Source organism: Myodes glareolus, chromosome 3 (genome assembly GCF_982192425.1).
Source record: "Myodes glareolus chromosome 3, mMyoGla1.1, whole genome shotgun sequence".
Taxonomy (NCBI): domain Eukaryota; kingdom Metazoa; phylum Chordata; class Mammalia; order Rodentia; family Cricetidae; genus Myodes; species Myodes glareolus.
This window is the reverse complement of record NC_142028.1, coordinates 37,863,065-37,890,320: the sequence shown is the minus strand read 5'-3', so window position 1 is coordinate 37,890,320 and position 27,256 is coordinate 37,863,065. Positions and strand designations below refer to the sequence as shown.

Below are 27,256 nucleotides of genomic sequence, written 5' to 3'. Positions count from 1 at the left end.
GCCAACATTCTTCAGCTCTAACCCTAGCCTGGGGAGAAGGCACAGGGAGAGCATAATCTGTGCATTCCTCGGGCAGGCTCCCAGCTCAGGCTATGGCACAATGCTGGCAGCCCACCCTGCCTTTGCTTTGTTACCTGCCCAAATACTGATGGGGTCGGCTTTGTGGGGTTGCATGATTGGACCTCTGAGTAGGTCAGGCATCACCATGATCCAGACCTGTAATCCCAGCAGATAGGGCAGAAGAGGACTGCCACAATTTTAGAGCTAGCCAGAGGTCTGTCTCCAAACAAAACAAAAACCAAACTAAACAAAAAGCTAAAACAAGATCCCAGTAGGGCAGTGGTTCTCACCCTTCCTAATGCTGTGACCCTTTCATACAGTTCCTCATCTTGTCCTGACCCCCAAGCATAAAACTATTCTTACTGCTGCTTCATAACTGTAATTTTGCTACTATTATTAATCATAATGCAAATATCTGAGTTTTCCAATGATCTTAGGCGACCTCTGTGAAGGGGATGTTGAGCCCCAAAGGGATCGCCACCCACAGGCTAAGAACCACTGCATCAGTTACCTTAACCCTAAGGGTTGTGTCGGAAATGGGGACAATAGCTAAGTATGGGCTTAGATAAGACACGGGGACATCTGGGACGGACAAGGCTTGTTACTTTTTGGGAAGGCCACGGCCAGTTGGCTTCAGTAACAGACACGAACCATTTGGCTGATCCTTCCTGCTACCCACAGCTGAGACACCTCAGTGAGAGCTGGCACTGTGGAAGCCTGAGGGAATGGTCTTGGTGGCCCTCTGCAGTAGCTCTGAAGGCTGCCCTGCCCGAGGAATCCCAGGACCCACCCTCCTGCCACCATGCCCTCATCCACGATCTCACTGTTTGCCTCAGCTCCTGCCGGCTCAGAAAAAAGTGCTCGAAAATAAATGTCGTGGGTGAGTGGCCACAAGCTGAGAGCCACCAAATATGCCTTCCTGAAACCTTTGAGCCTACCCAGGCCCTTCCTACACAATAACAGATACTCAAAAACAGTAGGTGTTTTTGAAATTTTTTTAAAAACAAAACAAAACACAGCAGTCACTTTATTATTCAGTCTGTACTTTACAAACCCACAAGGAAGAAGTCCTTGAGGGGAAGGTGTCGAGAGACCGAAGAAGGAAAGGGGACAGCCAGGAACAAGCCCGCTCATCTGGGGCCCCAGGCAGATGCTAGGTCCAGGCCTGCACAGTAAGGCCTTGCATGCTGGCTGCACAAAAGCTCAGAGAGTGGCCTGAGAGTATTTCAGCCCTGAGACTGTTGTCATTTGATGGGCAGCCCCCAGCAACGGCTTCAAAGGAAGTGGGCTTTTGCCAGGCCAGGGAAGTGGCCAACAGCAGGCGAGGCTACCCATCTAGGAGCTTCAGAATGCTCTCCCGCTCCTTCAGGGTCTTCCAGGCCTGGTCCTTTTCCTTCTTCGTGGGGGTGCGCTTCTTCTGCCGAGCAGCCATGATCTTGCGAAAGGCATCCATGACCTCATTGTCGGCCATGCGGACCCGCTGCCTCAGCTCCTGCCGGCTCACCTCTTCCTTCGCCAGCCTGCGGGGGCCAAGTGTCATGGTTATCTCGTCTCCAGAGTTTGTCCCTCCTTCTTCAGGACTGAGCCGCCTCACAATCCCAGCTGGGGTTGGCACTCCTTGGCCTGTTTCATTCACAGCCAATGTGCATAGATGCAAAGCCACACTGATATGGGACTGTGTGTATGGCATTATGTAAATGTTCCAAGATGTTAACTTAATGCTGCTTATAGTTGGGGCAGCATGTGGGACTATATAGGAAATCTCTACCTTTCTGTCAATTTTGCTGTGAACCTAAAAATACTTTTTTTTTTTTTTGAGATAGTCTTACACTGTAGCCTCAGCTGACCTGAAAATCTGAAAATTAGCCTAGGCTGACCTGAAAATTACTATATAGCCTAGGCTGACCCTGAACTTGAGGCAATCTTTCTGCCTCCATCTCTCAGTTGCTAAGATGGTAGGTGTGAGCCACTATCCCTAGCTTAAAAAATAAAACCTAGGAGCTGGAGAGACAGCTCAACACTTAAGAGCAGCAGCTGCTCTTCTAGAAGACCCAGGTTTAGTTTGCAACACTCACATGGTAGCTAACAACTAACTCTAGTTCCAGAGGATCCAATGCCCTCTCCAGGCACCAGGCACACATGGTACACAGACATACTTGCAGGCAAAACACCTACACATATAAAATAAAAAAATAAACATTTAAAAAAAAAACCATATGCACCGGGCAGTGGTGGTGCACCTCTTTAATCCCAGCACTCGGAAGGCAGAGGCAGGCTGATCTCTGAGTTGGAGACCAGCCTGGTCTACAGAGCGAGTTCCAGGACGGCCAGGGTTGCACAGAGAAACCTTTTCTCAAAAAACAAAACAAAACAATGAAACCCCATAAACTTAACATACACACATGTGTATACAGCCAGTTCTCACAACAGTCTTTCAAAGTGAGAACCATTATTCCCATGTTATACTAGTGAAGAAACTGGGGCTCAGGTGGAGCAAGAGTGACTGAAACATCCGAGAGAGCAGCTTCAGCTGGGCCTGAGCTCTCACTCTCCCCACAGTAGCCCTTCCACGTGTAGGATTACAGGCGTGCATACGGGTCCACACTCCTACCATGTGTTAGGATTACAGGTGTGCATGCGGCTCCACACTCCTACCATGTGTTAGATTACAGATATGCATGCCTCTCCACACTCCAACCATGTGTAGATCTGACTTAGTTTCACTGATGGCAGAGCTGAAGGTCTCTAGGAAATCTAGTCCCCCTTGCTGCTTGGGCCCGAAGTGCCTTGCTCACAACCCTGCAGCTGGAGCACAGAGCTCCAGCACGTGTGTGTGCGTGCACGTGGAGGCCAGAGGCTTATATTGGCTATCTCTCTCTATCATGCTTTGCCTTACTTATTTTTACTAATTGTATTTATTAGGGGATTGAACGCCATGGTGTGTATACGGAGACCAGAGACAACTTGCACGAGTTGGTTTTCTTTCTCTATCATCTGGGTTTAGGTATTGAAATCAAGTGGCCAGGCTTGGCAGCAAGTACCTTTACCTGCTGAACCATCTTGCTGGCCCTTGGCCTTCTTTTGTGAGGCAGGATCTTTTAATGGGATCTTAGACGGGCCTACTTGACTAGGCTTGCCTCTGCCCATCCAAGCACTGGGGTTACAGATGTGTGCTGTTATGGCCAGCTTTTGTGTGGGTGCTGAAGACTGAACTCAGGTTTAGTGGCAAGCACTTTCTCCACTGAGCTATCTTCCCACTGCTGTGGTATTTTGATTAAATAATACCATAAAGAAAACACAACTGGTGGTGGCAGCACATGTCTTTAATCCCAGCACTTGGGAGACAGAGGCAGGCAGAGCTCAGTGAGTTCGAGGTCAGCCTGGTCTACAAAGGAAGTTCTAGGACAGCCAGGACTGTTGCACAGAGAAACTCTGTCTCAAATTAAAAAAAAATTTAAAAAAAGGTAAAAGAAAACATATGTAAAAGACAAAAACCAACGAAATGCAATGCAATATAACACTGTAAATATTACCAAACTATACTTATCAATGGAGCCAGGGCTGGAGAGATGGCTCAGTGCACTGTTTTTGCAGAGGACAGGGGTTCAGTTCCCAGCACCTACACTGGGCAGCTAGCAAACACCAATAACTCCAGCTGACACCACAGACACCTGCACTCCTATGCATAAACCCACATATACACAATTAAATGAAAAAAAAAATCTGAAAACAGAATCAAATCCATCCATGTCAATTGTGGGTGCTAGAACCCTGGCACTTGACATCCATCTGAGACACAACCAGGGTGAGCAGGGCTGGCCCCCGGCACAGTGCTTACTCACCTCAGCAGGTCATGCTTCTTGGTCCGGTTGTGTGCACTGAGTGCCTTCAGCTCAGCCTGCCTTTTGCGCAGCTCAGCAAGGACCTCATCCTCTGAGTCCTCAGCAGGCCGGTCCTCGGACTCCAGGAGGCCCTGGGCAATCAGCTCCTCCTTGATGCGGCTCTCCAGGGACTTGGTATGTGGCACACTGTAGGCAAGGCCAGCACCTGAGTTCTGAGAGCTAGCTGGAGGCTCCCTCAGAGGATCCTGGGGCCTCTTCACCTTGTGAACCTACTACAGCTACACATATGTTTCAGGCCTTGTTATGTGTGAGTTACAATCTTTTATGATAGACGTTTCCAAGATCTTTTTTCTATCCATTATATATATGTTTGTTTTTCGAGACAGGGTTTCTCTGTAGCTTTGGAGCCTGTCCTGGAACTAGCTCTTGTAGACCAGACTGGTCTCGAACTCACAGAGATCCGCCTGCCTCTGCCTCCTGAGTGCTGGGATTAAAGGCATGCGCTACCACTGCCTAGCTAAGTATATTTTAAGTGCAAATAAGATCACTCCTTTCCCCCACTTTGGTACTCTACTGTTTTAATTCTTTCATGTCAAGTATACTGAGTTATTTCATATATAGTTTTGGCATTTAGATAGGCACTTGGGTTATCTCCAGGAGAAGCAAAGGTACAGTGATCAAGTCTATGCTAAGTCTGTCCAGAAACGAGGCCAGAGCTTTGATCTGAGACATTTGAGCTTGGTCAAAAGGGCTTAGCTTCTTTTTACAAAGATGTGTCCCCGTGAGAAGACAGAGAGAAGCTGACAGTCAAGCCTGGAGTGCAGATGGGATGGCACTCACCTGAAGGGTTTGTTCTGATTTCGGGGCGAGGTGCTTGCTCCATCAGCCCCTGATTCTTTCCCAGACATGTCAGGAATAGGAGAGTCCTCCATAGGGGAAATAATATTTTCCTAAAAATCAGAGATAGGTTAGGAGAAAGCCATAGAATCCCCATTTTTCTGCTCCTCTCTGACATACAGATAATCTCCACAGGCTAGACAGAAATAGCCTGTCATCTTTTTCATCCCACTCGTGTTAAAAAGCTTCCTCCAGCCGGGCGGTGGTGGCGCACGCCTTTAATCCCAGCACTTGGGGGGGCAGGGGCAGGTGGATCTCAGTGAGTTCGAGGCCAGCCTGATCTACAAAGCAAGTAACAGGACAGCCAAGACTGTTAAACAGAGAAAACCTGTCTTGAAAAAAACAAACAAAAAATTAAAAAAATAAAACAAACAAAAGTTTTCTCCAAAGCTTTGATCATTTCAGAAATCCGTTTTTTCAGAGGAGGGGAATACTGACAGCAAAAGAAGGGGACCCAAGAGCAACAGTGATAGGGAACTGTGCCAGCCAACACTACTCTTCCCTCCACAGCAGCTGAACTACACTACATTTCCCAGGCTCCCCTGCAGCCAACACTGCTCTTCCCTCCACAGCAGCTGAGCTACACTACATTTTCCAGGCTCCCCTGCAGTCAGATGCACTCGGGGGACAAACGCTCCAGTGATCTCAAGGGGTGAGAGTGTCAGTCACACCCAGAACACTTCCTTCACATAGTCCTCCTCACCCAATTTCTGAGGGCCAGGTGCGGTAACCATGCCCAGAGTGACAGTGGTCAGGATGAAAAGCCACATAAGCTGGAGTTTCTGCTGGGCTAAGGCAGATTTCCTTCCTGCTGCCTCTGCCTACGTGGAATGCACACCCCAGACTGTTGCCTGAGAGAAAAACTAGTATGTTAGAGCCAGAAGAGGAAACTGAGGATCAAGGACATAAAGGGTGTCTCCGAAGTCAGGCAGGGCATAAACATGGAAACCTCAAGTGCAAGTTTGAATTCTACCTTTACTTATTAGCTGGTGGTCTGAAGAAAAGTCCCCTTTCCTGAACCTCAATTTCCTCCCCTGCATCATGGAACTAACACAGCACATGCCTCCAATGAGAGGATGCATGGAATTCCCCTTAACCAAGGCTCAGCAAAGGCATCTATGGAAGCCAAGTGTGGTGACTTACATCTGCTATCCCAGCACTGGGAAGCTGATGCAGGAGGATGACTATAAGTTCCAGCCCATAGTCTGACTCTATAGTGTGTTGCTGGGATTACAAGCATATGCCAACACACCTAGCTTGTAGTTCCCAGCCCAATTGAGTGCTCACCTCTACCAGGGCCTGCAGCAACCGCTGTGTCAGGGCACCAAAGGGACACCCATCTTCTGGCTGCTCATGCTGAGCCTCAGACTTCTTCAGCAGGGCATCCACATCTGCAGTGGCCAGGGAGAGAGCAGAAGGAGTCCTGAAGCTCTGGGAACTCAGACCTTGGCCTGGTGTGGACAGGGAGTTGAGGGACTTACCTTTTGTGTCCAGTTCAGTCAGCGGTCCCATGAGGCCTTTCTTCTTATCAGCCATGGCTGCTGCCCGAGCCCCATCCTTCTGCTCCTCTAGCAGATCTTCCTGGGCCCAGCGCTGGGAGTAGTGTTTCCCTAGTGGAGGAATCTGCAGCAAAGACATCATTCAATTCTAAGCAGTAAACACTGGCCACCTGAGTCTACAGTGTGAGAGGGAGACTCTCCTGGCAAGGGACGCTGTCAGTAAGCACTCCATTCTTTCCATTTCTTTCATTTTTTTGTTGCCCAAGTCCCTAGCCCAAGGCCAAGTGCGGTGCCACAAAAGGCAAAGAAGATGCCTTTTTCTTTATGGTTATTTCAAGGCAGGGTTTCTCTGTGTAACAGTTCTAACTGTCCTGGAACTAGCTGGTAGACCAGGTTGGCCTCAAACTCACAGAGATCGCAGCCTGCCTCTACCTCCCAAGTGCTGATTAAAGGCATACATGCACCATCACCACCTGGCCAGAAGATAAAATCTTTACACTTACACTCTAGTAAGAGAAACAGGTATATAAAGAGTTAAAACAGCTGGGCATGGTGGCACACACCTGTTGTCTTAGCACTCAGGAGGCTAAAGTAGGGTGATCGTTGGGCCTGAGCCTGGCTCAAACAAACAAAACAAAAATCAAAATACATCTAAAAGCTGAGACTCAATAATAACTAGGATGTAAGTATAAGCCCAGAATGGTGTTCCAGGACAGCCAGGGCTATTAGAGAAACCCTATCTCAAGAGAAGCAAAAACACAAAACAACAAAAAGATATAAAGTATAAAATACTGTGTCTATGGAGCCTCTTGATCACAGGTAGTTCTTCTAAAGAGAAGTAGGGCCCAAGGCAGGGATGGAAGGGATTTTGTGTGTGTGTTGCTTAAACTTACCCTGCTGAAATGGACTGCTTTTCCCTGCTTCTTTCTGACTTGCTTTGAGACAGGAACTTTATGTAGGACAACCTGATCTCAAACTCACAGTGAGTGAGGTTACAGGTTGCTGCAGTTCTTTAGGTCATGACTGAATTTGGAGCCCTGTCCACGCTAACACTTGTCTACCTCTGAGCTTTATCATTAACTACATCTCTGGCCTCAAAGAAATGTTTTCTTTCTTTCTCTCTCTCTCTTTCTTTCTTTCATTTTTAAAATTCAGGTAAGTGTAATTAAAGCACCCAAGGGGCCACGGAGTCACCAAGTGAGACCACTTCCTCTGCTGTTCTTGGGGAAAGGACCTCAACTTGTAAGCCCAGGCTGGCCTCAAACTTGCCTCAGCCTCCCAAGGGCAACAGGTGTGAGCCACTGGGCCCAGCTTCCTTTTTCTACTGAGAAGTCTCAGAAGGCATCTAGGGTGGCAGTAGCATGGTTTGCTCAGAAGAACTTGGGCACAGACTCTAGTGAGACCAGCAGGAGGGAGACACGCTGGTGTAGCTGATAAATGCAGCAGGAAAGAGGGCGTGACCAAGGAAAACTGGAGACAGGAACTGGGGTGTCACTAAAAACTGAGATGCTTGGACTCCATCTTGTGGATAACGGGTTAGGCGTGGAAGCAGCATGGTAGAGTCCCCTCCTCACATGTTTGTCCACTTTCTTTCTTTCTTTCTTTTTTTTTTTTTTTTTTTTGGTTTTTCGAGACAAGGTTTCTCTGTGGCTTTGGAGCCTGTCCTGGAACTAGCTCTTGTAGACCAGGCTGGCCTCGAACTCACAGAGATCTGCCTGCCTCTGCCTCCCAAGTGCTGGGATTAAAGGTGTACACCACCACCCGGCTTGTCCACTTTCTTTTATGGAGCATGTTTTATTTCCATGATAAATAAAACTAACTTGCTAGGGATGTATCTCTGCTGGTAGAGAGCTTGCCTGGAATGCATAGAGTCCTGGGTTCTGCCAGGACTGCAAAACTGGGCATGGTGGCACACACCTGCAATGCTAGCACAGGGAGTGAGAGGAAGGAAGATCACAAGTTCAGGCTCATCATTAGCTACACATAGTTCAAGGCTAGCCTGGGCTATATGAAATCCAGTTGCAACAAGACCAAAAACTTTTAAGCCAGGTGTAGTGATATATGTCTGTGGTTCTAGACACCCAGAGACTTCCCGAGAGAGGTGAATCCAAGTGTTTAAGGTCAGCCTGGGTACCATAGTAAGTTCTAGTGTCTTGGAAATGAAACAGGAACTTAACTTTTATATATTAAATAAAGAAAGTGTGACTGAAGCCTAAAAGCAGGGAGCATGTTCAGAGGCTCTTAGGATAAAGGCAAGCTGACAGGATGGACTTCATTGACACATGCCCCACTTGGGAAAGCTGAGCCTCAGTGTCTGCAGGGGAAATGCAGCAGGCAGGAGGCTGGGAAGGTAAAAGTAGATGATGCAGGCTTTGCTGCCTAGGATTCAGAGGCACCTCTGAGCCCTCCTGTTCTGACTGTGAAGCCCAGGGTTTCTACCTTGTAATGTTCAGCTTCATCTTCAGGGGGCTTCAGGAGCTCCTCTAGTGTTCGTACCTCCTCACTGGTGATATCGGCACAGTAGGGCTCCACAGAGGCCCAGAACCTGCAGGGAGAAGCAGACCCTGAGTAGGTGCCTCTGAGCTCCTTTATCCTTAGCCCTGGGCCTTCTAAGACTCCACCACCAAGTCCCTAGGCCCCCTCTAGCTCTTCTATGTGCTCATGCACAGAACCTGTTGGGAGCATCATTCTTGGGGATCCGAGGCACATCGATTGGGTCATCAGTGAATTCATATTCCTGGATCTTGGGTTGAACGTTTTTGGATTTGGGTCGTCCTGGGCCAGGACCTGGCCCATGTCCTGCCTTCCCTTCCAGTTTCTGCTTCTTGGGCTTCCCATGTTTTGGGGGAGCACCAAGCTCATGGTCTCGACCCAGCTTCAGGAATCGTCGGTCACCTTTCTTATCCTGCCAGTCAGTAAGGATCTGAAACACACGAAGGTAGTCACTGAGAAGGAGAGAAGAGACAAGCACCTCTTTCCCACCGTGGATAACTTGAGAGCTAGCATTTGAACCGTCAAAGCCTAGGTCTTCCTGTGTGACTTTCTCGCATGAAGGTAACCATAGGTCTATACTGATTCCTCTGTCACCAAACTAGCCACAGACTGTTTGATAGAAAGGTTAAAAAAGAAATTTAAAAAAGGTTATGCCCAAGGGCATAGCAGTCCTGTGGAAATACACTGGTAATGGGTTTTTGTTTTTTTTTTTTTTTTTGGTGATGATCAAGACTGCCAGTTAACCTTCATTTCAATCATCAACCAGGCTGGGAATCCTGTCTACACAAACAACTGACTATCACAGGGTGTCTAAGGAAACTTCCAGGGAATCCAGGGACTACAGCAATCAAAGTCCATCTTCTAGGGTCCAGGTGGATGACATCCCTGGCCCTTGGGACTTAACTCTGCTGTCATGATTCCCATTTGGATCTCTCTCCCATCCATCCCTCAGCCTCAACAGAGAGAGTTAACCTAATGCCCCATCCCATAACTTGACACAGTCCGTCCCGAGTGGTGGGAAAATCACCTGGGTTTCAGCTTCCAGCACACGCAGTCGTCGGCTAGCAGAGGACAGCAGGGTCTCCAGCTCCAGCTGCAGTGTGTCCAGCTCCTCAATCCCAATCCCATCGTCCTCAGAGCGGGCCAGCACTGCCGTGTACCGCGGACAGACCTTCAGGTGGTCCACAGACTTGAAATCATGGAATTGCAATGGGCAGTCCTTCAGCTCACTCATGGCCCAGGAGATGGGACCCTGTAAAACTAGAGAGGAGCAGCCCACTGGGTGGGAGACGAAGTAGAACGGGACAGAGGCCCAACAGAGAAACCAGGCTTCAGGGCCTTTATAAATCAGGATGACGGCAAAGCTCCTGTTCAGAGTCCTGTCTGTGCACCAGAGGCTTACACCACTGAATTATGCACAGTTTTGGGGGTGGACTTTATTTATGCTTTCTTTCTTTTTGACAAAAAAGGAAACAGACTCTAAACGAGTTGCCTAGATTCCTAACTGCAATTCATTGTTTTTGTTTTGGTAGCACTAAGACTGAACTCAGAGTCTCACACATGCTATATCTCCAGTGCTTTTTTTTCTTTTTTCTTTTTCTTTTTCTTTTTCTTTTTTTTTTTTTTTTCTTTTTTTGAGCAAAGTCTTCACTATGTAACCTTGGCTGGCCTGGTACTCATTAGACCTGCCTCTACCTCCCAGAGTGCTGGCTTAAAGGCGTGCACCACCACACCTGGCTTCCAGTCCTTTTTATTTACTTTTTTTTTTTTTTTAACAACCCAGGCTGATCTCAAGTAGCTAAATAAACCAAAGATTTATTCCCACCTCCCAAGTGATGGAATTCCAGGCATGTAACCACACCTGGCTTATGTAGCGCTGGGGAGACAAATCAGGGCCACAGACTATGTGCATGCTAGGCACATAGTCTCCAAACTGAGTTACATTCAGCCTCCTTTCATGAATTTTTATTGATACAAGCTCTTACTAAGTGGCCAGGGCAGGCCTTGAACTTATGAACCACCTGCTTCAGCCTCCCAAGCAGCTAGGTTTACAAACCTTCATGATTAGGACCAGCCTCCTAACTGCAATTCAAACCAAAATAGTCTCAAACCTGCACTACAAGAGAGATACCAGTGTGCCCCATCTTCCTATCGCCTCTGTTTTCCTATGGTGGGCTGTTTCAAACATTCTTTCTTACGGGTTTCGACCAGCTTCTCCTTGTCTCACCTCAGTCCAAACCTTTGCACCTTCTCTCTGTCCCTTGTTGGTTTGGAACACGAGCTGGTCAAGCAGACAGAACTAAGTTCCAGCCCATTTTCTTCTTATGTGCCCTTCCTAAGCATGCTATTTAACCTGAATCTCAGGTTTTTTTTTTTTCCAGGACAAGAAATGATGCCTCGGTCCGTTTCCCCATTAAAAAGTATAAATCTGTAAAATGGGGTCATCAAGGGTACCTACCTCCCTGGAATGTTCTGAGGATTAAGAGGTGATGCTCCTCAAATGCCCAGTTCAGTGCCTGGCACAGAAGTGGGACTGCTTAAGGGCTGGCTCCACCTGTGTGCCGCCTCAAGATCCCGCCTCCAGGGTCCTCGTCCTCTAGGGAGCCCCTCACACAGCCCCCACCTCTCCTACCTCCTCTCTGAGGCCTCCTACAGGCCCCGGGCCGCAGGAGGGGGCGGGGAGTTCAGGGCACTCAGAGCAACCGCCCCGGAACTGGCTATGGGCGGGCCCCCTGCAGTTGACGCGAGGGCGGGGACACGGCCAGCAGACAGTGGCCTGAGAAGGGGGAGGTCTAAGGCCACCTACGAACCTCCGACAGGTGGAATGCTAGGCCTGAGGCGTCCCCTAAGAAGCAGCCAGGGGCTAGGGCGGGGCTCAAAGTCGAGCTCTCTAGGGACCGGCTTCCCGGCCGAGCCCCAGGGCTGCTAGTAGGAGGAGCCCGGAGAGGATAGGGGAGCACCACCGGAAGAAACGTCGGGCTTCTCCGGCTCGGCCTGTCCTAATTTGGTGCCCAACCTAAGGTCGGGCTGTACTATTGTTACATGGGGGGGTAAAGTTATAACCAAGGCCACAAGAACCAAGGGCGCTGGCAAAAGATGTATGGAGACCCAAGGGAACTCGAGGGCGTCTTTGTCACTCCAGGCCTTCTGCAAGTCCCAGCGTTCCGAGTGTGAAATCGTCCCGGAGATCCGAACGTCGCTCGCGAATTCCTCCCCGGTCCTGACCGAAATGGTCCCCCCCGGAAGTGCTGGCGGGGACTGCGGCTGCGCCTCTCGCGAAAGGGCCAGGAGTCGCGGGGCCGGGCACTTCCGCACTTCCGCTTTCCGGCCCAGACAGCTCCCGCGATGGTGAGAGACCCGGGGCTGGGGGCCTCCTTGTGTCTTGCCTGGAGAGGCTTTGGGTCTGGGGGAGATGCTGTTTGCAGCCAGGGCTTGCGGCCGGAGGTTGCTCTGGGATGCGGGGGCACGATGAGGATGGGGAAGCAGAGGGTGGGACGAGGGCCGAGGCGAGGAGGAAGGGGCGAACTGGGTGGTGAGCTGGGCAGGAGCGGGCCTAGAGGCTTCCAAGTTTGGCATCCCCGGAAGGAACGGCCTCTCCCCAAAGTTCGAAGGAGGCAGGAAGCGGGGCTACTAGGCCTGTGGTGGCGGCTCGCAGCCGAGGTAGTACCGCTGAGGAATGAAGCGGGACTTCCTCTCCATCCACGGTAGAGGTTCGCTAAGTACACCCCCTTGTCCCCGCCTGACCTCTTGATCTGACGGCACCCCGAGGCAAGTGTCCACTCTTTATTACCATCTCGGTCCCTCCAGCCTTTTGCTTCCAGGCCTCAGTGAAGGTTCTGTGGTGATTCAGACTCCTTCCTAGTAGTGCAGTACGGTGTTGACCTTAAAGAGTGTAAACGCTGGTGAAGGTTGGCCCTTTCCTGCTAGGGGATGCTCGGGTTTGTTTTCTGTAGGTGTTCCGTGCTGTTGGTTCTCTTCCTATTGCATTTCCCAGTCATGCTGGGTTTGATAACCTCGGTTCTGAAGACTGAACTGTATGCCACACTCCTGTGACGGAACTGTCTGGAGGAGACTCATTGAAATTACACCCTCTTGTTCAAACGTCATCCACCTTTCTAAACTTGTTCGCTCTCCTGTGTCCTTACTGGTTTGATTCCTCAATCTGAAAGCCGTTTCCCTTTGCCTGAGGAGGTAGCTTTTCATTTTTAAGCATTTAAGTTTATTGTACTTATTTTTGTTGTTGTTGTTGTGTTTTGGTTTAGTTTTTCAAGACAGGGTTTCTCTGTAGCTTTGGAGACAGTCCTGAAACTCACTCTGTAGACCAGGCTGGCCTCGAACTCAGAGAGATCTGCCTGCCTCTGCCTCCTGAGCCACCACCACCGGCTTAAGTTTATGTACTTGAAACCATCTTTTTACCAAAAGGCAAACATCACAGGGCTAGCTACCCAAAATTCGCTTTTAGTTTTCTTTCTTTGGCTATGGACAAAGTAATCAGCTGCTGTTACAATCAAGGAAGAGAACATTCTGTCACTCTTCCAATGCTACCCACTACCCCAGACAACTTCTAATTTTTCTCCCTTCTAGTTTGCCTTTCCTTGGTTGACATATAAATAGAATTCTCTAGAACCTATACAGACCCTGATGCCGAGCTACGTGGCCACTGACCGGGAGTAGGTTAGGTTTTTAGCTTTTCCCCCGCTCTGTCTGATGTCTGTCCTGTTTGTCTTCACTTGTTCAACTTCCCCTGCTTGTCTCCACTGCTCCAGTCTGTACTCACACCTCTTCTCTGCTCTGAGTCTCACTTCCCTCTCCATTCCATTCTCCAGAGAGCCTCTGTGCTGCTGAAGTCACGTAACTTCCTCCTTAGAAAGTCCCAGTGCTTCCTGTTACATTGAGAGAAAAGCTAACTGGACTGGCATCTAGAGTCTCTGGGGTTTTATCCCAGCCTGCCTTTGCAGCCTGATCTGTGTGATTTACAATGCTTCTCATAGTTCGTGTGTTCATTTACTCTATAGGAAATTTGTAAGACACTGTGTCCAGGAGGTACTGAGCTAGTTGCAGCCTGCATGACTGAATAAAGTTGATATCTGTTGACCATGAGAATTACAATCTAGTGAAGGAAAATTCGTATAACAAAATACATGAAAATGTCTTGTGGATTATATGTAAAGTATACATATCGTAAACTATGGTAAATGCTGGGGGAGGAAGTAGAAAAGACCACTTTGAGGAAGGAAGAGGCCTTCTCAATAAGCTGAGCTCTGAGGGACTGAGCTAAGCAGTGAGGAGGGAAGATGCAGGTCATGGGGCAGCATGTGATAAGCCCTGAGGGAGAGAGCTTGACTGGGATGTGATGTAGATGAGGATTATAGCTGGCCTTGTCCACTCTACTGAGAGTGTCCTCGTTTTATTTTTTTCTCATTGTAAAACCTCCCTGATCTAGTATCTAGTCAAACTAACTTCCTTAGTATAATTTACTTATATAAATCTAGTTATGGTACATTTTCCCTCCATTAGCCCTTGTGATCCCAGTTGAGCTATTTGAGAGTAGAAGTAATCTGACTGAACTCCCAGCATGCTCAGGGCATGGATCAATACATCTGTCAGTGTAGAAAAATAGGTGGAAGACATGGACCCTTCTAGACCAGTATTACCCAGCCTCTGCACTGGTGACTTTGGGGGCTAGGTAATTCTATTGTGCATTCCAGATGTTAGGGAGCATGCCCCATGCTGCCCATGTCCACTTAAGTCCATAGTCCCTACCCCGCCCCTAGATCATAACAGTCAGTTTTTTGTTTTGTTTTTTTTCTCTGCATTTTGCTAAATGCCAAGCAGAATTGTTTGCTGCTGGGAACCACCGCTCTAGGCTCCCGACTGGGCTGTGTCTTGAGAGTGTGTTCTGTGTGATGACTGCCTGAAGCCTCAGTGCTGTCTGTTTCATAGGAGCTGCAGGGGGAGGGGGGCACGACTGGCTTCGGTGAGGCAGACTCTGGTCCTTCCTAATCTTGGGTTTATTTCTGCAGACTGCCACTCTCCGCCCCTACCTTAGTGCCGTGCGGGCCACACTGCAGGCTGCCCTCTGCCTGGAGAACTTCTCCTCCCAGGTCGTGGAAAGACACAACAAGCCAGAGGTCGAAGTCAGGTAGGGAGAAGGCCAGAGTGGGGCTGAGAAGAGTAGATCTGTCGGGGGGGGGGGGAGGTGTTCATGAATTTAATGTCTTAGAACTGCCAAGATTCCTTCAGTGACTTGTGTCCTGCTGCTGGATGAATGGTGGTTCCCAATTTGGAATTCAGAAATAGGGTAGTGGGTTGACAGACCTACCCCAGAGTGTGGTTTCTTAGAGCAGAGCTATGGAGAAGTGTCTCCAGTCGTGTTACTGAGTCACTGGCAGCTCCAGAGGTGGCTACAGGATTTAGTTCCCAGAGATGACATCTCTGTATTAATAATTTAAGGATCAGGACTTTTTTACTTTTTATCATTAATAACTGCCAGACAGCTTAGACCCTCTTACGCCCAAATACTCTGTACTTTGAATGCATTTTTCTCTTGTCTGGTTTTCATTTCATAAGTAAATATTCTTCCTTTTTGAAATTTCACCTGGCAAGAGATGACATAGACTGCTAATCCCAGCACATGGGAGGCTGAGGCAATAGAAATAGAGCCATAGGGTCAGGGCTAGCCTCAGCTACACAACAAGTCTTTTCTCAAGAAATCAAAAGAAGCAAAGGGAAAAAAAATCTGGGATGTACATAGTTGAAATAAAGCTGTGTTACCACGTAGATGATAAAAATATTTATCATATTTTTTGAACCCAGGCCCTTGGGCATGCTAGGCACACACTCTACAGCTGAACTATATTCCCCATCCCCAAAGTGATTGCTATAAATCAAACAATTGAAATGTTAGGATGGACTGTGTTATTACTTGATATACAAGGTTTTCAATAGGCATTTTCAAATGGTGACAGTTACAAACCACGGGTACCTTTACAAATGCCTAGAGTCAATGATGTCAGCTTGGTCCTCTGATTTTGTATTTTTAGGAGTAGCAAAGAGCTCCTATTGCAACCTGTTACCATCAGCAGGAATGAGAAAGAAAAGGTTCTGATCGAGGGTTCCATCAACTCTGTCCGGGTCAGCATTGCTGTGAAACAGGTGAGTCGCCATGGAGGGGCATAGTTAGGAGTGCTCTTTACAGCAGGGTCCCGCCTGGAAGGTCAGCGGGCTAGAGTCAGAGCCTGCTTGCAGGAATTTACGTGGCATAACTGGCCAGAGCAAGCTGGTAGAGGCAGGTATAGTTCCACATACCTGTAATCCTAGCACTTGGACATCTGAGACTAAAGATGGAAAGCCAAGGCCAGCCTGGGCTACTTAGTGAGTCCCTATCTGAAAAAAAACAAAAACAAACAAAACAAAAAGTGGATCAGTAGAATAAAATGTCAGCAACCCTATCTCAAAGGCCTTGCTCTGGATTACAGAAAAGGAAATGTAGCAGGCAAGGACATGGGGCTGGTTGGGTGTTGGGCCAGAGAAGGTTTCTAACAGATGATGGTTGTGCGTACTTAGAACAGTACCAACCAGCACTGGTTTGATAGCCATAGTTTTTGAAATTGCCACTTCATGTAAAAATAGATGGTACAGCACACGCACACATAACATACAAAGTTAAAAAGAGAGAAAGAGAGAGAGCAGACCGTCTGATTCTAGTTTGTCTTAGAACCAACTGTGTAAGCCAGCAGTGGGTGGGATGATACATCCAGAATCAGAAAGGAAAATGCCAACAAGAGCTCTGGTGAAACTATCGGAACTGAATGTCTGTCTAACAATAATTTCCCAGACAAGTATCATGGCGTTTTCTTTGTGTATTTTCTCAAGTAGTTTTATAATTGGAGAATCTACTTATAGGTCTTTTATCCATCTTGAGTTAATTTTTGTATATGGTACAAGATAAGGGTCTAGTTTCAATCTTCCACGTGTGAATGTTCAGTTGTCAGCACAGTTTGTTGAAAAAATTCTTGCTGTTGTGTGATCCTGGTGCTTTTGTTGGAAATCGGTTGATTATAAATATTTTAGTTTTTTTGTGAGCTTTCTTCTCTGTTCCAATTCATTCATTCATATATATATAGATAGATAGATAGATAGATATACAGAATTTATATATTCTGTATATATATTATATATATATATTATATATATAAATTCTGTATATCTATCTATATATAGAATTCTATATATATTCTATATATATATAGAATTTCATTTATTACACATTTCCTTGGGCAGTATTTGACAAATGTCTATCACAAAGGTCTGGGTGTTGCTGTCTTAGTATCTCTTGAATGGTTATTTAATGTTTATTTTAAATTTGACCTAGATTCTATTTCTGGCTTGAAGAGAAACTTTGTATCCTAAGTAGGAAAACAGTTTCATTTGCTTCTTCCCCAGCAGACAACCCCTAAAAATATAATTAAAACAATGTTACAAAATTCAGATTAGCAACTTCTTATCTTTGAAAGCTTTCAGGGTTAAAAAAAAAAGGTAAGGACACACTAGGAGGCTGTGTGGCTCTACTGGTGTCTGATGGCCCAGATGCAGGAGTAATTGGAAGATTTGAGAAAGGAGAGATTTTGAAATTGTTGGATTTTAGTAATGTCAAGACAGATATTCCTTGAGGAAGTCTCTGATACCCAGGTGATGGTGCCACACTAGTGACATGAGAAAGAAGGTCAGGCAGCTTCAGATACAGGTGTGGACTCCACTAGAGCTGATGGAAGACTCGCTTGCCAGAGCTCCCTCCATGGCATGAGACGAGGTCTCAGAAATGCCCTGGCTAGGTCCTCCCTTCAGTTAGCAGTTCAAAGGTCAGCAGTCTTTGTTCCCACCAAGCCTCTCTGCAGTAGGGAGGTCCTGGCACTGGAAAGCCAGGCTCAGGGTGGTTTTTGCATGTTGACTGAAGAGCCATCTTTCTCTTGCTGTCACCAGGCTGATGAGATTGAGAAGATTTTATGCCATAAGTTCATGCGCTTCATGATGATGCGAGCAGAGAACTTCTTTATCCTTCGAAGGAAACCTGTGGAGGTGAGACCTATGCTTCTGGTATTTGTAATTACCAGGGTTCTGTCTTTGGGTGGCCCGGGATTGTTTGATTTTTGCAGTTATGGGAGACGGAACCCAAGGCTTTGCACTGCTGGCAAGTAACTGGACGACTGTTCCCTGTGTCTGTGGGATTGTGGGCCAAGGGCTGCTGCTTTTCCAGCTCCAGAGTATCACTGCCTTGACTGGTTCAGCCATACGTGGTAGCAGGGAGACAGAACCCTAGGAGGGGGAGGTTTGTGCAGTACCCTCCTTCACAGAATCTTGGACCTAGTCACAGACTAAACAGTGATTTCAAAATCCTTCCTGCACTGGGTGTGGTGGGCATTCTTGCACTCTTGACTAAGACAGGAGAACCATGTGTTTGAGGCCAGCCTAGGCTACATTTTGATACATATTTCCAAAAGAGAGAGGGGAAGAAGAAAGGAAGAAAAACAAAACAAAAACCTTCCTAAGCTTTCCCAACTTAAGTCCCGCCTCTCAAAGCCCCAGTAAGCAGTGAGATGCTTGCTGCCTGCCTTTGTATTTAAAGGTGCTTGAGTCCACTCCATGGGCTCTCTGCCAAGACTCCCTGGTGACCGACCTAGCAGCCATCATGTTAGAACAGTAAAGACCATCATCCAACATACCAAATGTGCTGGTCGGTTCTTTTTTTTTTTTTTTAATATTTATTTATTTATTTATTATGTATACAACATTCTGTCTGTGTGTGTGCCTGCAGGCCAGACAAGGGCACCAGACTTCATTACAGATGGTTGTGAGCCACCATGTGGTTGCTGGGAATTAAACTCAGGACCTTTGGAAGAGCAGGCAATGCTCTTAACCACTGAGCCATCTCTCTAGCCCTGCTGGTCGGTTCTTCACCTTCTCTCTCTGTCCTTACTCTAACCTCTGGGGCCCTAGAGTAAATGAGCTCACTCTTCTCATACATTCTCCTGTAGCAAACAGCTCCAGTTCTGTCCTCATCCGGGTCAGTTCTCCTGTGTTTTTTACTATTGGACTGGATTCTTTGAAATAAGATAGGTGGTCCCTTTATTCACTTTGCTCATTTTGAACACAGGGCTGTTTATGCCACAGACTTTCAGGGACATCTGAACTGGCACACATTTTGAACCGGGTTCAGTTGCTTGGGTCCGACAGATACACAAAATGTGAATGCACCCATATGCCCCCTCCCCGAGCAAGTGGATTACTGAATAAAGGACGAGTATATAACCTGGGAGAAGATGGTAGCAGTTGGAAGCTTTGTATGAAAGTGGACAAGATATGACAACCAAGTGTCCCTGGGGGCTAATTTTGTCTCATCTCTTCTCCCCCCTCCCTGCTGGCTTCTCTCCCCAGGGGTATGACATCAGCTTTCTTATCACCAACTTCCACACGGAGCAGATGTACAAACACAAATTGGTGGACTTTGTAATCCACTTCATGGAGGAGATTGACAAAGAGATCAGTGAGATGAAGCTGTCTGTCAATGCCCGGGCCCGCATTGTGGCCGAGGAGTTCCTCAAGAATGTGAGTAGGGTCTTGCCATCCGTAGCAGAGCTTGAAGAAACTATGGGTTCTGGGAATGTGGCATTGACAAGATATGAGCGAGGTCAAAGAGTTCATCCTTGAGCCCAGGTTGTTTTTGTTTTTATTTCTGCAAGTCTGAGAGGCCAGTCTTGTTGGAATTGTAGGCACGAATTCTGTATTTCCCAGTTCTGCCTAGTCTCTACCTGTCCTAGTTCAAACCCTGGAGTGAGGAAGATAAAGTACCTTGTGACTCCTCTGAGACCATAGGAGAGTTAATCATCAGTCCACTTCCCAAACAGACATAAATATTTTCTTCAGTGTCTGTTTCTCAGGCTTACTGCTATGGTTTCTTCAACATGTTTCCCATTACTCAGGACTTGTACCGATCAGCTGCAGGACAGCTCTGGGAGGAGGAGTTGTTTACATGAGGAGCCGGCAGCACAGCTTTGTCTAGAGATTCAGGATGGCAGTAGCCTTCCAGTCTGTGGTTTGTTGATACATTCCTCTCAGAGCTGTTGATCCCTCCCTGGTAGAGTTCATGTTTTCTTCTTACTCTAGTGCAAACAGACCCAGCCCAGGGGAGTTCAGAATCCTAAAAATGGAGATGATACCCAGTCTCCTGGGGTTTAATTATCCTGTGGGTGGCCAGCGCACAAGGCAGTGTTGTTTATACTCCCAAATCAGACCCAAGTGTGGGCCTGCCTCCTGCCTCCCACAGGCACTTCACTGAACTGCTGGAGGAGCCTTGGTTTCCACAGCAGTGATGGGTGCTGCTGTTAGTGTGCACCTTTTAGGGAGGCTGAGCATTAGTAAGATCATGTGAGAGTGCTGGTGGGGGGGGGGGGTAGAGATGATTGTGCCCACAGATTCCAGAACAGGGTGTGCAGTGACCTGGAGCTTTAGGAGCTGACTGGTGTGGGTGCAGGCCCTGGACCTCAGGTACTCCAGAGAGGCCAGTGATTTCATCTCTAAGCCCTCGTACTTCATATTTGTTGTCTTTTGTTTTTGATGCCTGGTCTCTCACTATGTAGCCTTAACAAGCCTGGGACTCGCCATGTAGATTAGTCTGGACTCACAGAGATCCGCCTGCTTCTGCCTTCTGAGTGCTGGGGTTAAAGCTGTGTGTCACCAATACCCAGCTGCACTTAAATTTTATGGAGGCAGTAAAGTTTAAACATACCTTGTAGCACTCTAAATAAGGCCTGCCCCTCCCATGCCTGGAGCAGGTAGTAAATGTGTGGGGTCATTGTTTCCATGTTTGCTTTAAACTGGGAGTTTGGCTAGAGGTCTGACCAGTCAGGCGTATTAGGACCTTATACATATGTTAAGTAAATGTGTAGGAACTTCCCAGTTATGTGTCTGAGCTTCACAGGTGGGCAAACTAAAGGACAGGGTAGGGACTGTACTGGGATAATCTCTTTCAGCTGAATCCAGAGTGGAATGGGAGCAGTAACCAGCTCTGTACTTCTTGCTGAGAGGGGCTCAGAACTTGGGACAACAAACCTAGGTGCTCATCCTGGGTTTAATGGTGTTGTTTCCAGGCTGTACCATCCCCTGCCAGACCAGCTGTGAGGGAGTGGACAAACAACACCTGAAATGGATGCAGGGGCTAAAGGTGGGGCCAGGTGTGGGACTCACAGGACCTGAAGCCCAGTGTGTCTGTGTGTGTGTGATAGGGGGACAAATGGTGCCCTCCCAGAGTATCCTGTCCCTGGGCTTGCTGTATACCAGTCCCATGGAGTAGACCACAAATATGGAATAAAAATAAGACCGGTGAGAGACAAAATGCTGAAAAGCAAACCCTGGCCCAATAGGGTCCCTGAGTCTGAGTGAAAGCCCTGACCCCAGAACGTGTAATAAATTTATGTTCTGTTTTTGTTTTTTTTTTTTAGTTTTTTTAAATCGTTATTTTGAAGTGTGTGTGTATATACATACATACACATGAGTGTAGGTACCTAAGGAGGCCAGATGACCAAGTTGGCTACCCAGGAACTAGAGATACAAGCAGTTGCAAGCTACCCAACATGAGTGCTGGGAATTGAACTCAGGTCCTCTGGAAGAGCTGCAAGTCTTCTTAACCTTAGTGCTATTTCTTCAGCCCATTAGTTTTAGAAATGTATTTTGCATGGACATGTAGTACATGCATGTGTGCACATGTCTGCAGGGGCCACCCAGACATCAGCATTGGTCTTCTCTTTTGCCTTTCACCTTGTTTTTGGTCTTTCTTTCAACTTGGAGCCTGCCATTTCAGCAGACTGGCTGTGAATTCACTAGCCAGTGAATCCCCAGGATCTGCTTGTCTGCACCCCCCCGCCCCCGCCAGCCCCCAGCACTGGGATTATAGTCACACACCCCTTTTTCCATGGGTGGTGCTGGAGAATACCCAGAAAGCACTCTAGCCCTAGTTTCTCACATTTTCTCTGTTTTTGTTTGGGTTTTGTTTTGTTTACTTTTGTTCTCTCTATTTTTAAAAAAGAAAAACTTAAAAACAGTCTGAAAGGTGGAGGGTTTGCTCAGCAGTTAAGAGCATTTGCTGCTCTTTCCAGAGGACCAGGTAAGATTTTCAGCGCCAGTGTGATGACTTAGAACCATCTGTAACTTCAGTTTCAGGGGATCTAAAATCCTCTTCTGATTTCTGGGCATCAGGCACACAAACAGTACAGACATACCTTCAGGAGAAACACTCATACATAATTAAATAAAACCTACTGAAAAAAACCTTTGAGACATATGTTAGCATTTTGTTGCAATTAAGGTGAGGCTCTCGAAGTGCCCAGTGTCCAATAACTGAAAGCAGAGGAATTTAGAGTGGCTTTTCTTTTTTTTTTTCTTTTCTTTTTTGGTTTTTTTCGAGACAGGGTTTCTCTGTAGCATTGGAGCCTGTCCTGGAACTAGCTCTTGTAGACCAGGCTGGCCTCAAACTCACAGAGATCAGCCTGCCTCTGCCTCCTGAGTGCTGGGATTAAAGGCGTGCGCCACCACCGCCCGGCTGAGGTGGGCTTGGTGGGACATGGTAGCACTTACCTCTGGAAGCGGATGCCACCAGGCAGCTGCAGCCTATTACTGCCGCCTTGTCCCGGTTTTTGCTTCTGGAGCTTGGAGTTGCGCCAAGCCAAGGGCTTTGCTCATGCTGCTCGAGGCCTGGCCCAGCCTGCTTTTTACTTTTAATCCCAGGAGTCCTCAGATTTGCGGTCACCCCACCTCAGCCACTGTAGTAGCTGGGACTACAAGCCTACTCAGCCAGGCCAGAACAAATTGTTCAAACAAATCCCCAAATTTGAATTTGGTAGTGGCATCTGTTACCTTCACAGTTGGCAATTAATTCATAACTTTGAACATCATGTGGCCCAGTCTTGGGCTGTGCTCAGTCATTGCAGTCTCTGGTTTATAAGTGTCCAGGATTGTTCTGGGAACCATGGCGATACCTGAGGGCAGAAAGCATTTTCCTGTCCTGTCCTGTCCCTTCCCTTCCTTCTGTCCCCTCCCCTCCCCTCCTTTTCTCTTCCTTCCCTTCCCTTGTCTTTTTTTGTCTTTTGTTTGTTTGTTTGTTTGTTTTTTGAGACAAGGTTTCTCTGTGTAGCTTTGGAACCTGTCCTGGAACTCGCTCTGTAGACCAGGCTGGCCTCAAACTCACAGAGATCCACCTGCCTCTGCCTCCCGAGTGCTGGGATTAAAAAGGCATGTGCCACCACCAGGCTCTCCCTGTCTTTCTTTTGATCTTTCTAGGAGGAAGACAGAGAAACAGCTCAGGCTGCCCCTGAATTCACTTGTGGCTGACTATGGCCTTGACCTGAACCTTGTGCCTCTGCTTTCCTAAAGACTAGGATTATGAATGTGCTACCATAGGGAGCAGAAAGCTCTGCTAAGCCCTGATGTGGTTTGACAATCACTCAAAGTTTAACATAAAATACTAGACCTCGTCCTTTTCTCTTTGGCTGAGAGTCCTCCAGCCCTTCACATGTGGGTCCCATGTCTAAAGCTGCATCAGTTACCAAACAAGCTGTGGGGAAGCCCTCAGCACTTAAAACCTGCTCTAATTCTGTGTTCTAGGCAAGTGCCTTCAGATCACTGCCAGAGTCCAGCCAGGTTAAGAGTGTGCTCATGGAGCTGTAGAGATGACTTGGTGGTAAAGAGCACTTGTCGCTCTTTCCAAGGACTGGGTTAGGTTCCTAGTGTCCACATGGAGGTTCACAAAGAGTATGCTCATGAAGTGCCAAAAGCTGATCCTGTACTAAGAGACCTGAACAAGAGCAGCTCAGAGCTGACTCACCTGGAACAGGCTCATCAGGCAGGATATAATAACCCCCATTCATTGCCTGTCATTCTCTTTGACAGTTTTAAATCATCTGGCTGGATCTTGTGGCCTTCCCCCTTGGCCTTCCCTGTGTCTGCGTGTCTGCGACGCGACGGTGTCCTGGAGTCAACCCTGGAGCAGCAGTGCAGCAGCAGCAGCAGGAAGCTGGGTTGGGTGGGCATCGGATGCGGGAGGCGGGTGTGGTGTGCTTGCTGGTTGTGCAGAAAGGCAGCAGTGGACCTGCCCCGAGGCCACACTTGTCTGGTCAGGCTAGCTTCTGATGTTCAGTCCCCTGGGCCGGGACAGACTTTTTTTTTAAATGTCTTGAAACCTAAACTCTGTGCTTGTAGAAGACTGTAACCTTTTTGTCTTTTTTTTTTTTTTAAACAACAACCTCCACCTCCAGTGGCTGTGACTGGCCCCAGTGATTGTACCTTATTGGTCGCTGTGGTCTGGGCGGGCCTGGAGCCAGAAGGCGACTATTTTTCCTGTGCTACCCCAGTTGGGGAGAGAGGGAGGTTTCAGACTCCAGTCTCTCTTCCTTGCTGTTGTACTCACAAGCCTCCTTGGGCCCAGTAGAGGTGGTAAGGACCCTCTACTAGCCTCCTGAGTTCTGCCTGAAGATGGCCACCGTACAGGTTGGGAGCAAGGGCTGAATCCATGATTACCAGGCAGACCTAGGAGCTGGGGTCCAAAAGCCAGGCAACTTCTGGCTGCAGGGGCTACCTGGAGTTCCCCCCCCCAACACCTCCCCAGCTGAGAGGCCCCAAGGCTTGCCTGTCTGGGTACAGTGCCTGTGCTGGAGGTGCAGAGGTGAGTCCTTGAGTGCCCAGCTGGGCCTCGCCTGCTCTGGCTCCTCTGCTCCCACGCTCGCTGTCTCTGATTCTGATGAATCCTCCCTTCCCCTAATTAAAGTCTCTTCCTGCCCCTTTGGGGCTGCATGAGGTCTGTGCTCTGTGTATGTGTGGAAGGACAGGGGTTTTTATTTCTTGGAGTCGTGTATGACCGGCACTTGGGTCTGGAGCAGTCCAGCAGACAACTTTGTCATTGGGAGACCAGAGGCCTTCACTGCAGTCAGTCACCGTTGTTCTGAACAGAGACAGCAGTGTTTTTCCACATCATGCTTCTATCTTTAGGTATCCTCAGAAACCAGGATCCCACTTTGTGGGTAAGGATTACAGGTGCCACAGTCCAAAATAGCTTGCTGCAGATCTCCCATCCTGTGAGCTAGAGACTGACTTCTGGCTGTGCTGTCAGAATCAGTCTCCACACTATCCCAAATTCTGACTTCCACTAGTGACTTAGCAGGTGTTGGACAGTTATAGGTTACTCAGGAAGTTCATCAGATAGTGCCTATGACTCCTTGCTGACTCCTGAAGTAAGCGGTCCTCTCTCATTGTCTCCTAATAAGTAGAGATAATGGGAGCTATATAGCCCTGCCACACAGATGGTGGTGAGCAGTGGTTGATCCATCCCTCTGTTTGCTGTACCTCAGTACTGGCACTCATTCATACTCTGATACAACTCAGGTCCAGAAAAAGTGAGTTCTGTAAATAAGCATTGAAGAGTGGTGTTCATGATTGGGGTGGAGGGGGGTAAGTATGCTTGCAGAAGAGACTATCAGAGAAAGCGTCAAGAGTGGTCGGCTTTGCGCCAGGTCTGTTGACTCACACTAGTAATACTAGCACTGGGGGAAATTGGAAACAGGACTTCTGTGAGTTCTAGGCCATCCTTGGACTACAGAAAGATAATTTTCTCAAATGAACTAAAAAAGTGTGTGTAAGAGAGAGCTGAGCTGAGCTTTCTGGATGGCCAAAGGAGTTTTTGTTGAGGTTTGAAGGGAATTATTTCTTAGTGCTGGGATTGAGCACAGTATGCAAACCTATCACCAGCCCCCAGAAAGGGTCTTTTGAAAAGAACAAGTGTTAAAGAAAGGAGGGGTGGGGGCAACTGGACTGACTGGCTGCTGTCCCTTTGTGACACTCCCTCTGTGACCTCCTGCCTTATTGAATTAGTTGGACCCTCTGAGGTACATGGCTGTATTCTAACTTTGCAGTGACTGTTAAAGATACTCCTGGTGAAGCCAGGTGATCAGAAGGAAATGGCAGCTGGTCACCCAACCCTCGAACATCCTTGCTCCGGTGAGCCAGCCAAAACTGCTTGCGTTGTAGATTATCTCCCAAGGTACAAAGTCCCTAAAACCAGATTTCCAAGCTGAGAGCAGACTAGATTGCTGCCAACCAGCCAGCCCTCCCTCTTCTGGAAGGCCAGTTCCCAGCCATGTTGGGTGGAGGGTGGGTTGGCTGGACAGGTAGCTCGGGGACCTTCACTGCAAAGGCAGACTTGCTGGTGACTGACAGCTGGGTTCTTGGACTGCTTGAGTAGACACTGCTAGAGCCGGCCTCTCCAACTCCATTTGGTACTTCTAACCCTCACAGGAAGCCCAAGTGGCTGGGCAGATAGCACGAAGCCTTGAGTTCCATTCCAGCACCAAGTGTGCTGGTGGTCCAGTTGTTGAAAGTCTGCCATCTCAAAAAGGTGTTGGAATCTGACCTTTGTACTAAGTTTTTTTTTTTTTCTTTTCTTTTTTTCTCAAGACAGGGTTTCTCTGTAGCTTTGAAACCTGTCCTGGAACTAGCTCTCGTAGACCAGGCTGGCCTCAAACTCACAGAGATCTGCTTGCCTCTGCCTCCCGAGTGTTGGGATTAAAGGCTTGCACCACCACCGCCCGGCTTGTACTAGGTTTAGCTATGCTGTGTGATTGTGAGACAAATTATGTACTGTTTTGGAGTCTGACTTATTTTCTCTGAGTTGTGATTTGGCCAGAATGAAGTACTCTGTGTCTTTCTATTTCTTTCTTTCTTCCTTCCTTCCTTCCTTCCTTTTCTTCCTTTTCTTTCTTTTTTTCTTTGTTTTTCAACACAGGCTTTTCCAGTCCTGGAACTCTATAGACCAGGCTGAACTCAGGCTCGCAGAGATCCACCTGCCTCTCTGCCTTCCAAGTGCCGGGATTAAAGGTGTATACCACCACCGCCCAGTGTCTTTCCATTTCTTCAGTTGATAAAAATGATTTGACTTTTTCAAGTTAGTGGAAGAGGCAGTGTGTGCTCTGAACCTTATATTGCCACCCCATATGCAACCCAAAGACGACCCACCATCTCCACCTAGGCCCCACAGGACTGATCTAACCTCACCTCGGTCTTTAATTCACCGGCCCCCTCAAAGGTTCACAGGACAGTTGCTGGGACTTCCCACTGCTAGGCTGTGATTTCATCTCTTCCCTTGGTGGCTCCTTGCTCCTTTGCATGTGCACTGTTAGCTTAACTGGTCACCTGAGTAGACTGCTTTGCCTTCAAGGTCCCCTTCCCAGTTTCAGCTCACTGCTTTTTCCATGCCCTTAAACCAGCACCTTTTTGTTTCTTTTGCTAACTTTTGGATTTCCACACACTGTAAGTTTCATGAGATCAGGGACCAGTTGACAGCCCTTATCCCAGAGCTTTAGTGTATGTATGTAGGCCAGCGCACAAAAAAATAAAGAACTCTAATATTCGCCCCAATGCTTGGTT

General features: G+C 47.8%; 2 protein-coding genes across 2 annotated transcripts; one reads left to right on the top strand and one right to left on the bottom strand.

Moving 5' to 3' along the window:
* Positions 1-1,041: 1,041 nt before the first annotated feature.
* Positions 1,042-11,611, bottom strand: Tada3 (transcriptional adaptor 3). Its single transcript, XM_048438595.3, has 10 exons — positions 11,424-11,611; positions 11,250-11,307; positions 9,819-10,051; positions 8,971-9,221; positions 8,738-8,843; positions 6,281-6,422; positions 6,087-6,190; positions 4,743-4,852; positions 3,903-4,088; positions 1,042-1,580 (listed from the first exon to the last, which is right to left on the bottom strand). Exons 3-10 carry the CDS (start codon positions 10,023-10,025, stop codon positions 1,388-1,390), a joined length of 1,299 nt encoding a protein of 432 aa, XP_048294552.1. The 5' UTR covers positions 10,026-10,051; positions 11,250-11,307; positions 11,424-11,611; the 3' UTR covers positions 1,042-1,387.
* Positions 11,612-11,968: 357 nt separating this feature from the next.
* Positions 11,969-24,634, top strand: Arpc4 (actin related protein 2/3 complex subunit 4). The gene is made up of 6 exons (XM_087904434.1): positions 11,969-12,139; positions 14,815-14,933; positions 15,835-15,946; positions 17,774-17,869; positions 19,226-19,396; positions 23,732-24,634. The coding sequence occupies exons 1-6, from the start codon at positions 12,137-12,139 to the stop codon at positions 23,735-23,737; spliced, it is 507 nt and encodes a 168-aa protein (XP_087760560.1). The 5' UTR covers positions 11,969-12,136; the 3' UTR covers positions 23,738-24,634.
* The last annotated feature ends 2,622 nt before the right edge of the window (positions 24,635-27,256 follow it).

What these genes read in the sequence shown, in the direction of transcription:
- Arpc4 (XM_087904434.1), top strand. An exon ending in TCAGCATTGCTGTGAAACAG is followed by an intron (nt 15,947 to 17,773) that starts GTGAGTCGCCAT and finishes TGCTGTCACCAG; the next exon opens with GCTGATGAGATTGAGAAGAT. An exon ending in TTCGAAGGAAACCTGTGGAG is followed by an intron (nt 17,870 to 19,225) that starts GTGAGACCTATG and finishes TTCTCTCCCCAG; the next exon opens with GGGTATGACATCAGCTTTCT.
- Tada3 (XM_048438595.3), bottom strand. Translation starts at nt 10,025, where the DNA reads ATGAGTGAGCTGAAGGACTGCCCATTGCAATTCCATGATTTCAAGTCT. An exon ending in AAGAATGATGCTCCCAACAG is followed by an intron (nt 8,844 to 8,970) that starts GTTCTGTGCATG and finishes TTCTCCCTGCAG; the next exon opens with GTTCTGGGCCTCTGTGGAGC. An exon ending in GACTGAACTGGACACAAAAG is followed by an intron (nt 6,191 to 6,280) that starts GTAAGTCCCTCA and finishes TGGCCACTGCAG; the next exon opens with ATGTGGATGCCCTGCTGAAG.